Source organism: Mycteria americana, chromosome 2, assembly GCF_035582795.1.
Source record: "Mycteria americana isolate JAX WOST 10 ecotype Jacksonville Zoo and Gardens chromosome 2, USCA_MyAme_1.0, whole genome shotgun sequence".
Taxonomy (NCBI): domain Eukaryota; kingdom Metazoa; phylum Chordata; class Aves; order Ciconiiformes; family Ciconiidae; genus Mycteria; species Mycteria americana.
In genome coordinates this window covers 3,870,317-3,883,171 of record NC_134366.1, presented here as the reverse complement: position 1 = coordinate 3,883,171, position 12,855 = coordinate 3,870,317, and the positions used below count along the sequence as shown (strand labels likewise).

Genomic DNA, 12,855 nt, shown 5'->3' with positions numbered 1-12,855 from the left:
GAAGAGGGAGAAAGTAAGAAAAGCTTTTGTAATTGTGCTTTTGATTCTGGTGTATTTCAAATTGTAGCACACCATGACTAAGCATATTTTTCCCCTTTAGAATGTTTTCCTGGATCAGTTTAGCAGGCAGCATTTAGGTAACCATAAACCAAACCAAGACTTGGTCCTGCCAAATTTTTGTGCAAGTGGAAGTCCTCAAAAAAAAAAAAAAGTTTATATATAGAGATCAATATCTGTATAGCTGAAGACACTTTTCATTAGAATGGTCTTAACCGAGACTTCTCTGAGCATGGTTTTCTTATGCGGTAGCCACTGGATTTGAGAAGTACTTTTTCTACTGATCCCCATGATGCAATTATTTTAAGCCACAAAATTAACGGCTTAGATGGCCCTAGCATGGAACAAGGTATTGTGGTTCTCAGGCGAGGCCCAAACACTACAACCTTATTTGCCAGCCTTGACATCAAATCTGATAGCTGTCCGTGCTGCATCTGACAGTTTTCATTTGTATTTGACGCTTGTGATATCCACTAAAGGAAGCCTTTTAAACAGAATGTTTTGAAATATTTATGTAAATAAAGACTTCTGAAAAAAACAGTTTAAAGCTGAGTGGAATTGGCTTTTGCCAGGGATTTGGGTGTCTGTATCTTGGTTTTTGTAATTTTGGCACCTCTTGGCAAAATTAAGAATGAAAACCAGTAATATCAAATAATTTAGGGCTAGCAATTAGTTGGAAAAACACATTTTTCTACCATCTCTAATAGTCTGATTAGCAACAGTTTCTATCCAGGGTGAACTTCTTTGATGTTTTTCAAGATACTCGGTTGTAGTTTAGAATCCTCTTACGTTCTGAGAGACCCCTGAGTATAATATGAGAGAATTAGGGAGATCCATGAAACCTGAGTAACCTCTTATACGCCATTCATCTGTAATAGTGTTTTGGTTTTGTTGGGTTTTTTTCTTTTTTAAGTAATCATTGCTTCAGCTCAAAGGCTAGGAAACTCGAAATCATCATGGCAGGCTATCTTTATTATTTTTTATATAAACAGGATGTCTTAAAGCCTTCTGCCTGTAATTAACTGAATAAACCAGTACATGCATCTTTCTGGTTTTATTCTGGGAGGCAGTATTTTTTTTTTTCCATATATTGCTTGCTTTTATAAGTTGCTCAAAATAATTGAGTAAAATCCAGATGTTTTTCTTTATTGAGTCGAGGAGCATCTAATTTCCTCACAGAATTTACCTAAGTGTGTATCCAACTGGGTAATGGAAAATAATGAGTTAGCGATATTAGAGTTTTTCCTCTGCTCCACAAGTAGCTCTTACTGCCTACTTAAATGCTGTGCCTAAGCGTAATTTTTTAAGTATGAAGCTTCATTACACTTTTCTAAAAGATTGTTTTGGTTGTGGTTTGGTTTTTTGGTTTTTTTTGCTTGGAAGGTATCTTAAACTGGATTCCCATTTCAGAAGGGCTGAACAGCAGTAACTTTTGAAATAAGGCTTGTCTTTACCCATACAAGCAGTTAAGTGTCTGCTAACTGAAGTGAAACATCTGTGCTTCAGTATCCTGAAAAAAGTTGGTTATCTGCAGTAATTGTTATTTCAAAAGGTATTATGTAAAGGGAATCCATGACCTCTTCCTCAATTCTTCCTTTTACGTTTTGGAAAAATGGCTTAGCTGGCCCCTCTCAAGCTTTGAGAAGTGCTCTCAGACTACAAAAAGATAGTTAGCTATGTAATCCAGTCTCACATGCGGGATATATGCATACCAAAAGTGGGTATTTTTAGCAGGAAATCCAGCATTTGTGTTTTCTTCAAGGACTTTGTATGGATAATGTTGTCTGGCTTGTGTTATGAAGATGCGTGCAAAAATCTTAGAGTCACAGTATATCTTCTATATTATCAGTCTCTTTCAAAGAAAAATATATTGTGCAGCTATCTATCTTTGTTTTCATAGCGATATCACACCCCACCTCGATCACGATCGTGTTCTGAATCTGATGACGATGAGAGCAGTGAGACCCCTCCTCATTGGAAAGAAGAAATGCAGAGATTACGGACGTATAGACCACCTAGTGGAGAAAAGTGGAGTAAAGGCGATAAGTAAGATCCTTCCTACAAATTTAAAATGTCTTGGTTTTTTACACAATCTATTAAAGCTTGTGTAGATGTAGTATGTCATTCATGTTTGAATAAAAAACGTCAATATCTTTGTGGTTAACACATTCCATTTAAATTCTGAAAATTAGAAGTGGAACAATTTCTTAAAACCTTTCTACTTCGCTAATGTGACACCAGATTAACACATGCTGGAAAAGTGTCAGAAGGTCGGAAGACTTGTTTCTGATGGTGCCATTTTGGATACTTATTGAAGAAGTAATTAATTGACCTGTCCAGTTTCCTATTGCTTTCCTTAGAGCTAGTCATGTCAGATTTCCTTTAACCTCAAACCTGGTTATATGGTTTCTTTGGATACTAAGTAAGACAATCGAATCCACCAGTCCTATATTATTTTAGTTATATGTTCTTTCTGCAGTTACAAACTCTGTGATGGAAGCCAGCTCTCCAGAATTTCTGATTGCTTGATACTAAATATGAGCTTGTATCAAATTACAGTAAATAAACCCCAAAAGCAAAACTGAAGAATATTGTATATAATCATTATTGAATAATTGCAAATGTTTATGATAAGTCTTTTTATATACTGAGTGCATCCAGTTTATTGATATATTGCCGTATATCAGCTAAAAGAATAATAAATAAGATGAAGTTTTTAAATTTGTATTTAAACGTGGTTTATGAATCCCGTAGTTGTAATGGTAGCTGAAACTACCCAAAGTCTTGTGGACTTAACATTAAATCTCTTTACACAGGTTCTACAATATGCAAAATTTGCTGACGTTGGCTAATTACTTTCTTAGAGAAGTAGCTTTCCTGATAGTGGTGTAATTCCGTACCTTAAAATGAGTGTAAAAAGCTCAGTCAAAACACAGTTGCCTGGTAGTAGGGGGGGGGGGGGGGGCAGGGTGTAATTGTTTTTAAACTTCATTAATTGCCTTGGAGGAAGGGAAAATACTTAGTTTATCAGATTTTTTTAAAAGAATTTCCACTTAGCGTGGGGCTTGCTTGTTTGTTTTTAAGGTTGAGCGATCCGTGTACAAGCAGATGGGATGAAAGAAGCGCATCCCGGAGATCAAGATCTTGGTCGCATAATGGCTATTCTGATCTAAGCACTGTGAGATATTCCAGCCATCACAAAAAGCACAGAAAAGAGAAAAAGAAGGTGAAACATAAAAAGAAATCTAAAAAGCAGAAGCATTTCAAGAAGCACAAGCAAACAAAAAAAAAGAAAACATCAGCCTCATCAGATGTAGAATCCTCTCATTCCTTCCTCAGGAGGACAAAATCATCTTGTGATCATGAGAGGAAATCTCGTTCTTCTTCATTGTCTTCTAGACATTCATCCAGAAGAGATTGGTCTAAATCTGATAAGGAAGACCAAAGTTCTTCGACTTTATCAAGCAGAGGGACTCGATCATACTACAGGTCGAGGTCCAGATCCAGATCTAGGTCTAAATCAAGATCTTATTCCCGAAGAAGTTCTAGATCAAGATCAGCCTCTAAATCATCACGTTCTCGAAGTAGGTCTAGGTCAAGGTCAAGTTCTAACCCTAGGCATCAAAAGACAGTTTCCAATTCTCCACGAAATACTTCAGCACGATTAAATGAAAGTAAGTTGAACAAGACTGCTGAGCCTGTAAGAGCAGTTATACTCCCAAGTGATAAAGTTGTTGTACCACCAGTTGTCCCAGAAAACCTCCCTGTTATACCCTTAAGTGATAGCCCACCGCCTTCAAGGTGGAAACCTGGGCAGAAACCATGGAAGCCATCTTACGAGCGAATTCAGGAAATGAAAGCTAAAACAACCCATTTAATACCCGCACAAACTAATTACAATTTGGTAGTTATTAAAGAGGCTAACACTTCTTCCTCATACCGTAAGCGACAAAGGAGTTCAGACAGCGATCGAAGCGGTTATTCCAAATATCATAGTGACAGAAGCTCAGATAGTTGGCTAAGATCAAGAAGCAGGTCCTCTCGAAGTAGGTCGTACTCAAGATCTTACACGAGATCTAGAAGTCCATCCAGCTCTAGGACAAAATCTCGTTCTTCTGGCAGATCACCATCACCGAGTAAATACCACAGTGACAGGTCAGGTTATAGCGAGTCGACGTCTTATTATTCCCTTAGTGATGATGATAGACACAGAAACAAAAGAAAATCTGCATCAAATGATCAAAATGCTCGGTCTCTTAAACTGAAGCAAGAAACAAGCTCTGAAAGTACTCTCCCTTATAAGTGTACGAAAGACTACGATGAGTCTTCTCAAGGATTGAAAGAGAGTGACAGTTTATCATCTTCAGACTTCTCTACTGACAGTGAGCGTTCTGCCAAAATGAAAGTAGTCCAAGAAAAAGAAGGCCGTTTTCAATTAGGAGATGATACTCAGAAACAGGATAAAAATAGCTTAAGTTCTGAGAGAGGGGAGGAGAAATCCAAGTGTGAGCGGGATTCTGATCATGCTAAAAAGAAAGCAGCTAAGGAGAAATCTTCTGAGCAACCTAGAGGTGGTACAAAAACTAAACGAAAATCCTATTCAGGTAGTAAATGGGACTCTGAATCAAATTCCGAAAGGGGAGAGGCAAGGCATAATAGGGGAGATTCCAGACCCTCCTCTAGTAAAGAAGAAGGAGAGGCCACATCAGGATCTGATACAGAGCTTAGCGTTACCAAAAGGATAAAAAAACAATCTAATTCTTCAGAAGGCTTTCTGGATTCTGATTGTACGTGGAAGACAAGCAAACAGTTGTCATCTTCTGAATCTGACAGTTCTTGTTCTAGCTCAACAAATGTTAGAGGAAAGTCAAAAAAACACAAGCATGGATCCAAAAAAACTCTTAAAAAATCACATTCCAAAAAAACAAAAGAAAAGTCAAAAGGGAAAAAGGAGAAGAAACACAAAGTTCAGAAAAGAAAAGAAATGTTTCATTGGCAGCCCCCCCTGGAGTTTGGCGAAGAAGATGATGATGAGATAAATGAAAAGCCAGTTACCAAGGATGATAAAAAAGAAAAGCAGCTTCCTAGGGACATAAAGGATAAAAAACAAGTTTATCAAAAGGATGAAATAGTCAAAGATAAAATAGGAAATGGTGAAAAGTCTTGTGCGGATGAAAACCTGTTAGGTAAAACCACTACATGTGATGCCTCACCAGATCGCAGTAAGCTTAATAAAGATAGCATTGAAACAAATGCTTCAACCAGTATTTTAAACTCAGGAATAAATGTGACCGCTTGCAAGAATGAGATTAAACAAGCTGAAGAAAGTAACCAGAACGGATTGGAAGATGTTATTCAGACAGATGACAACATGGAGATTTGTACTCCAGATCGTAACTCACCAGGGAAGGTTGATGTGGACATTTTGTCTCCTGTCATTCTCACTGCTAAACCTCAGGCTTTAAGTGCTAGTATAAACAAAGACTTACAGGTTGAGACCCCTGAACAAGATGCTGTCAAACTAGGAAACAATATTATAGACTTTATTAATATTAAAGAAGAAAAAGAAACGGGAAGGCAAGAAAATAACTCTGTCCCTGTGTCCAGTGCTAAAGACTGTAGTTTAAAAAGTGAAATTACTGAAAATACACAAAGCAGTATGATAGATAATAAATGGAAGCCTTTGCAAGGTGTTGGTAACTTACAACCAGCAACAATTAGTACTGCCACAGAAGTTAAGAACGTAGTTTCAGCACCAGAGCCTAAACCAGCAGGTTTAAGAATTGAAATAAAAGCTAAAAATAAAGTAAGGCCTGGATCTCTGTTCGATGAAGTTAGAAAAACAGCACGGCTAAATCGAAGGCCAAGGAACCAAGAAAGTTCCAGTGAGGAGGAATCTCCAAGTAGAGATGACAATAGCCCATCCAGGAGTCTTAGTAGGTCACGAAGTAAATCTGAATCTAAATCCAGGCACAGAACAAGGTCCATATCTTACAGTCACTCAAGAAGTCGATCCCGAAGTTCTACATATTCATATAGGTAAGAAGTTTGTGCTATTCCCACAGCCTACCGTGTTAACTTGAAAATTCTGATATTTTTAAGGCTTGTTTTTATTTTTCAACTCACCTTTTTCCTTTAAACAGCACTGTATCATTTAGCAAATACGGAAGAAATATTTAGCTTAAAATACAAAGCTTTATAATGCTTTTGCTTCCTGTTTTCTGCTGCTTTTCTCTTCAGTTATATTCTATTTTGTGCTTTTCAAAGTTGTTCATTGATTGTAGGTCAAGAAGCTATACAAGAAGCCGAAGCAGAGGATGGTATAGTAGAGATCGGTCAAGAAGTCGAAGTAGTTCTTACCACAGTTACAAGAGTCGTAGGTAAGTTTCTCTAATTGGAGATAGCATTGGGGTGTATTACAAAACCAGTAAATTAGGCACAGCAGCCTGATGCTTCAGTCTCTGAGCGAGTGGAAAATGTGCTTAGCTATGCATGCTGCAGTCTGAAGTATCTACTTGAAATGTGCAAGGTGGAATAGTCAGATTTCAAAATTTCCTGTTACTGAAAAATCATTTTGTCTAACCTTTTGTAGTATGGGTAAGGAATTGTAAGCAAAACATGTTCCTCTCCTCTCACTCCCCCTCTCCCCCCGCTTCCTTCAGCACTTGTTTCTGATTAACTTAAAATGTCTCTGTGTTTTTGGTTTTTGTCAGTCGAACCTATAGTAGAAGTAGATCCAGAAGTAGTTCTTATGGTCATCACAGTCGATCCAGGTATGGATTATAGTTTTATACAAACTCTGCAATAAATGTACTTATTATAAAAATATCTTGGTGTAAGAATACCCCTTTATCTGTGGTACTTAAAAATATAATATCATGATAGCAACTTGAATTAAAGCAAAATCAACGTAAGATACTTCTAAAAGCTGAAAATAACCAAACCATCCAATCACCTTATAGGCGGTGATATGAGATTAAGTAATAGTGAACGCATTTCCCTTTATTGTTAAAATAAAAGTGAGTTATAAATGGAATCACTTTGTTACTTGTTTTCAGAAGTATTAGCAAACAAGATTTTTACTGCATCTACAACTTGTAGAGAAAACAAAACTTTTTAAATACTTAGTAAGTCTTTTCTAGATTAAGAAATTTGAGATTTTTACTGTTGTTTTGAAGATACTTGTATTTAAACTTTTATGAAATGTAGAATTATTGTTTGCCACATCCTTCAAAAGTAATTTCTATATAGCCACTCATCTGTGTATATAAATGTCTTTAAAACATACATTTAAAATAAATAGCATTTTAAACGAGAAATTGTAAATTTACAATTACTTTGTTTTCCCTTTAAAGTAGGTCATACACGTATGATAGTTACTATAGCAGAAGTCGAAGTAGAAGTAAAAGGAGTGACAGCTATCGAAGATCTAGAAGTTATGATAGGCGATCCAGGTATGTTTTTGCTAGCATGACTTTGACACTGTATTTATGCAAAAGAATTTGCTAAATACATACTTATGATGTTCGTGAAGGCTTATGTTTTTCCCCCCGAGCATAAAAAATACATTGTTATGAAAAGTAATAATTAAAAACAATAGAAATTAGGGCAAGTGTGTGAGTGAGGAAATTGGAGCTTCTGACATACTAAACTTGAGGACGGGGAAGAAACTAGGATAAGAAAGATTTGAGAAGGCTCCAGTTCATTGTATATATGCATTCAAAATAAGCACATTTGGGGCTTTTTAATAATTTTAAATGTTTCTTAAGAAATACAGTGAACTAGCTCTCAAGATTTAAATCAAGTGCCCTGTTACGGATTAAAAGCTACCTGGTATGTAAAGAATTCCATTGGATGGTAAATTCTTTTTGCTTAGACTGCAAAAGTGGATTTAAAAAAAAAAAATCTGGAAGGGAAATTTAAAATTGCAGTGCTATCCAGAATTAATTTTTAACTTCCTAGAACGTATTTTGAAAGAACGTTTTACCTGCAAATCCAGTGCGCTTCTGATGAATTTAGGATAAATTTTATTCTACTCAGTCCGGGGGAATTATATAGGTGTAAGCGAGCACATTTCACAAAGATCAGAAGTGGAACCGGATTGTATGTGTCTGTGTATATATATGTATATATATAGTGAATATCAGTGATGATTTGTTTTGCACCTTTTAATATGTCCCATGTGAGTCAGTGGTAAATCAGGCAGATCTCTAAGACTACTGTAAATTTTTATCCTCTGCTGTCCTCATACTCATTGTTTCACAACTTTGTACCAACTCTTAATGGACTTTGCTCTCACCCATTTCCCCATCTAGTTCTGACAGTAAGACAACTTTCCCCTTGTGTTTGAGGGGAAATTAATGAGATTAACAAAGAGTGTGGAAATAGACTTAGAAAAATCATTGATTTAGGATGTTGGGAAGCTTCAGAGAAACACTGTAGGGTATGCTCATCTTTCACTTAGAAAGCTTTCCTTACAGGCACAAGGCTAAAAAAATCTCTAATGAAAGTTTATTCTGTGTAATTTGAATATGTCCTGTGGCTTGTCTAAAACCATCTGGACTCTATCTTGATGTTTGGCCAGGTGCTGAGCTTGGAATTCTTCTGGATAAGCCAAAACATTTTAATCTACAACTTCCACTCTGCAAACACTCACACACTCCTGTTGTGGTTATGGGGCCTAATTCTTAGGACCCTTCTTCAAATGAAAAACTGCAATATATAAAGCAAGGAGTTGTGAAATCACCTTAGTTGAGAAATGCTTGCAATATAAAATTATATTTGTTAGAATATACTTCAGTCAGCTATTAGCATTTACAAAAACAGTTATTTTGGATGATTTCTTAGCTGTATAAGACAAAGCAAGAAATTTTGTAGTTACACAGTTTGAGTTGAGTTACACAGGGTTTTCATCATGTAAAGTTAATGACTATTTTAATTTTGAGTGTCCTTTAATGAATACCTCAGTTATATGAAATATGATCCTATAAAAGACTTCTTGTAGGTTTTCTTGTCTCGTGTGTGTCTGTCTTGGCAATTTTTGTACATGATACAATTTTGAATTTGAAGCTCAAAATACAATTTTGAGGCATTTTAATCTTTTCTTTGTAGATCTTATGGCTCTGACAGTGAAAGTGATCGCAGTTACTCTAACAATCGAAGTCCCAGTGAAAGCAGCAGATATAGCTGAAAACGTTCCTTTGACGATGGAAACTGTATTTAATAATTTTTTCAGTGTTATGTTAAAGAAACTGTTTGACAGTGTCACAAGTGAAGTTGAAGGGTGTTTACTGAGTTAGCTGAAACTTTACCGTTTAACAGTGAACTCACTTGACTGACTATACTTACGGAGAGAAGTACTGAGCTCAACTCCACTGATTTTTTTTTTTTTTTTAAACTTTTATGTCAAATGCTACTTTTACAAAATAGGAAAAAAACCCAACAGTTTTATTTCCTCGAATTGGATTTTCCAAGCCATGAATGACACTTAGGTGAATTTGCTGCCACCACTTTTCTGGGTGCAGCAATCAGTACTGTCTTCAAGTATGTTTATAAACACCTTAGGGCTTTCTGCCTGCTACTATTAAATATATGCTAGCAACTATAAAACTGTGAAGAAAACTTCTTACCAAGTCTGCCATTTCTAGTTTATTAAAATGCTTTTTTCAATGCTGGAAGATGGGTTCCATGCTGTCTTGTTTGTTGATTATTGCATTATACAGTAGATACACAACAGCTAGGTGATGAAAACAAAGACTGCCACTCTGTCTTAATCCTTTCTGTACTGTGATATTACGGAAGTCTGCTGAAAAGGGTGAGATTACACACAGTGGGAACTGTCAAACGGACAAGCAGTGAGCAAAAGTGTGATGAATGAGTTGTGATCTTAATATCCAACTTGTCTAAACTTTTATGTTTAAAAGTGAATTTTGTGATAAACAGCAGTGTTCTTAAGAGTCTAAAAAAAAAAAAGTGCTTCTAAACACTTTTTGAATTTCATTTCAATTCATATTACAGTGCTTGGCATACTTCAACACGTTTTGAGTTGAATGTTGTAAACTGTCGAGTATATCATGAGTTTGTCCAAAACACTTTTTAAAAAACTTAGGTGATGATAATTTTTTCAGAAAACAAACCATAATGGTTCCTTTATAAAATGTCTGTAGATGTATCTCATTTGCCATCGGGAATATCAGATACTGATATCGCAGATATTGAACTATATATTGTTAAAGTGATATGACTACAAAAATACTGGTATGCCTGATAAAAAGCATGGACAATACTTTCAAAGTAAAGTTGAATACCAAAAATGACTCCATGTTACAGGTAAATGGTTTGCAAAAAACCCCATAGATTTAAGCTGAAGAGCGTTGAGTAATTTTTGCAATATTCTGATTGAGTTGATTTAAAATAATTTGTAAAGTTTTTCAGCGCTTAGAAAGTTGTGTACTAAGAAACAGTTTTTTAATGGCATAATGTAACCTGAAAAGTGGGGTCTGTAGTGAAAAAACAGACTAACATAGCTTTATTAGAGCTAATGAGTACTGTTGTATTATAATAGTTTTCATTACTGACTTTCTGTAATACTTGAGATGCTTTCATTTTCTCAAATGTTTTCAAATATTGAAAATGATTTTTTTTAAATCTCATCAGGACCCAACAACTTTGAAAATTAAAAGTGGTAATTTCTTGCTTAGACGTCAATTCGTACTGTCTCTTTGATTGAATTAATTAGCTTTTGGTACGCTTCTGAAATGGGAAAAGAAAGTTCAAAGTGAAGTTTGAAGACTGTAATGATGCCCTCTATTTCTGTCCATGAACAGCTGAATAAGGCATTTGTACACAGGTCCCTAAAAGTGAATTTGTCGTATAGGTTTTTCATTTCCGAGAAGAACCCAAAATTCTGGACTTACACCCTTCCTACTCTTGTAGTTCAATGAAAAAGTGTGTGCCCGTAATCCTTTTGAATCGATATTTTGTAAGGTTCTTAGGCTTTTTAACATTAAGTACATTTATTACTCCAGTCAGTATACATTTACAGACATGTTTCTAACAGTAGCAGCCATTTCAGAGTCCTGAACAAATATTTCATTGCTAACTCAAGATAGTGTTTGTTGCAGGTTTCATAGTTTTAGGTACAAATGTAACTTGTTTTTTCCCTTACTGAGAAAATAGAACTAGTGGGCTAGTGGTGTAACAGAATATACAAATATAAACATTGCCATTCAATACTTATTAGGGGAAAAAATTGCTCCAAAATGAGACTTCGTCGTATTTCAGATCTGAGTTGACTTTTTATTTTTAAGGCCAGGAAAAGCCAATAGAAATATGGTCAATCAATTAATCGTAGTTGTCCAAAATTACTGCAATATCGCTAAGGTCTATTTCGTATCTTGAATTAAAGCTTTATAAAGAAAATCCATCTGGTAGATGGTTGGGGAGGGCTGTGAGGGGAACGGGGGGTAGTATTTTTACGTAGGGAAACCTGTTAAATTGTGCTTCAGATAGAAAATGTACCCCTGAGCTGGTTTTCTAATGTTGGTCTATGTTTTTGCAATTTTGTTATTCAAAAGTAGTTGCTGTTTGTAAAATAAACTTTTGTACATATCTGCAAATGCTGTTTTCTCTACATCTGGAAAAATCCATTGCTGCTTGAGGGAAACTGGCAGGAAAATTAAAAATACACTTCAATTTCTGTATCCGCTTTTTGTCCCTCGCAAGACTACATACAAGTTGCCTTTCCTTTTTTCTGACCTACATAGAGAATGATTCCTCAGCAAGGCTCTGTACTGGGTTTACATAATAGTCGTTGGAGGAACAAATATTTTGAAATTTCCAAGTGATTTGAGGTCTCACCATTTCCTCAAGATATATAAAAGGTTCCTATCCTTTGTGCAAAGATACACTTAACAGATCTACACGGAAATCTCTAAATGTGCTGAGTTTAACTACTTTGCTAAATATTCTTTCCCAAATACACATTCCCACATCATTTCCGTAGCATATTGGAAATGTGGTATTAGTTCAAGTCAACAGATGTAATGGCTCAGCGGACTAATCCATTAGTCTTTTAGACCTTCTGTTCCAGAAAAACGGGATTTCATTGGAAAATACCGGCTTTGTCCTAAAGGAAAGGCTAATTGCCTTGGTCTGAGGTAAAAAGGACAAGTGGAAGTGTTTCCTTGTTCGATTCAGTCTTCAGCGTGATCTGGTTAACCTGGCATTTCCCAAACCTTTGAGGAAGAGGCACAAGAAATCCTAGGCAGGAAAAGTAGGAATTCCAAGTGATATGAGCTATAGTGATGAAAGATGTAAAAAAATTTAAAAAAAAAAAAAAAAAAGGTAATTTAGAATTTAGGGTAGGGGAAGGGTGAATGGCTACATCAAAGACATAGTGTAAGAAAAGTTAGACAACCTCTGTGTTGCACTGTAGCGTAAACCAGTTTCTCTCTTCCTTGTTAGAGAGGTAGCCCACAACCTTTCTTTTAAATGCATAATGTTGCTTTTTGTACTGAAGTAGCCATATTCTGTGCCGAAGTTAAACCTCGGGATCACGGGGCTGCTCTCGGGTGCCGCGGACCTGCTGCCGCAGAGGTCAAGCCGTCCCCTGGAGCCGGCTGCGGCAGCACGCCGGAGCGCGGGGAGGAGGCTGGCGGCAGGGCCCTGGGCGGGAGCGCGCGGCGTTAAAAATAGAGTGGCTGACACCCGGTTATGTATTGCTCATTAGTGACATTTTTCTGTTAAAATCAGGCTTAAATCCTGCAACGTATTAAAATTATTACTCGGGTATAAGTG

The 12,855-nt window shown here is 36.3% G+C and overlaps 1 protein-coding gene across 8 annotated transcripts in view; it reads left to right on the top strand.

The window, feature by feature from the left end:
- Positions 1–9,921, top strand: part of NKTR (natural killer cell triggering receptor) — a 42,872-nt gene extending 32,951 nt beyond the window's left edge. For 6 of the 8 annotated variants that reach the window (XM_075492237.1, XM_075492236.1, XM_075492241.1 and 3 more), the window contains 6 exons: positions 1,958–2,103; positions 3,142–6,096; positions 6,342–6,437; positions 6,771–6,830; positions 7,413–7,511; positions 9,169–9,921. In XM_075492237.1, the coding sequence (XP_075348352.1) occupies positions 1,958–2,103; positions 3,142–6,096; positions 6,342–6,437; positions 6,771–6,830; positions 7,413–7,511; positions 9,169–9,247 (3,435 nt within the window). In that variant the 3' untranslated portion in view covers positions 9,248–9,921. The remainder of the gene's footprint in view (positions 1–1,957; positions 2,104–3,141; positions 6,097–6,341; positions 6,438–6,770; positions 6,831–7,412; positions 7,512–9,168) is intronic. The other 2 variants (XM_075492239.1, XM_075492238.1) reach the window with 1 other exon arrangement.
- Positions 9,922–12,855: the final 2,934 nt, after the last annotated feature.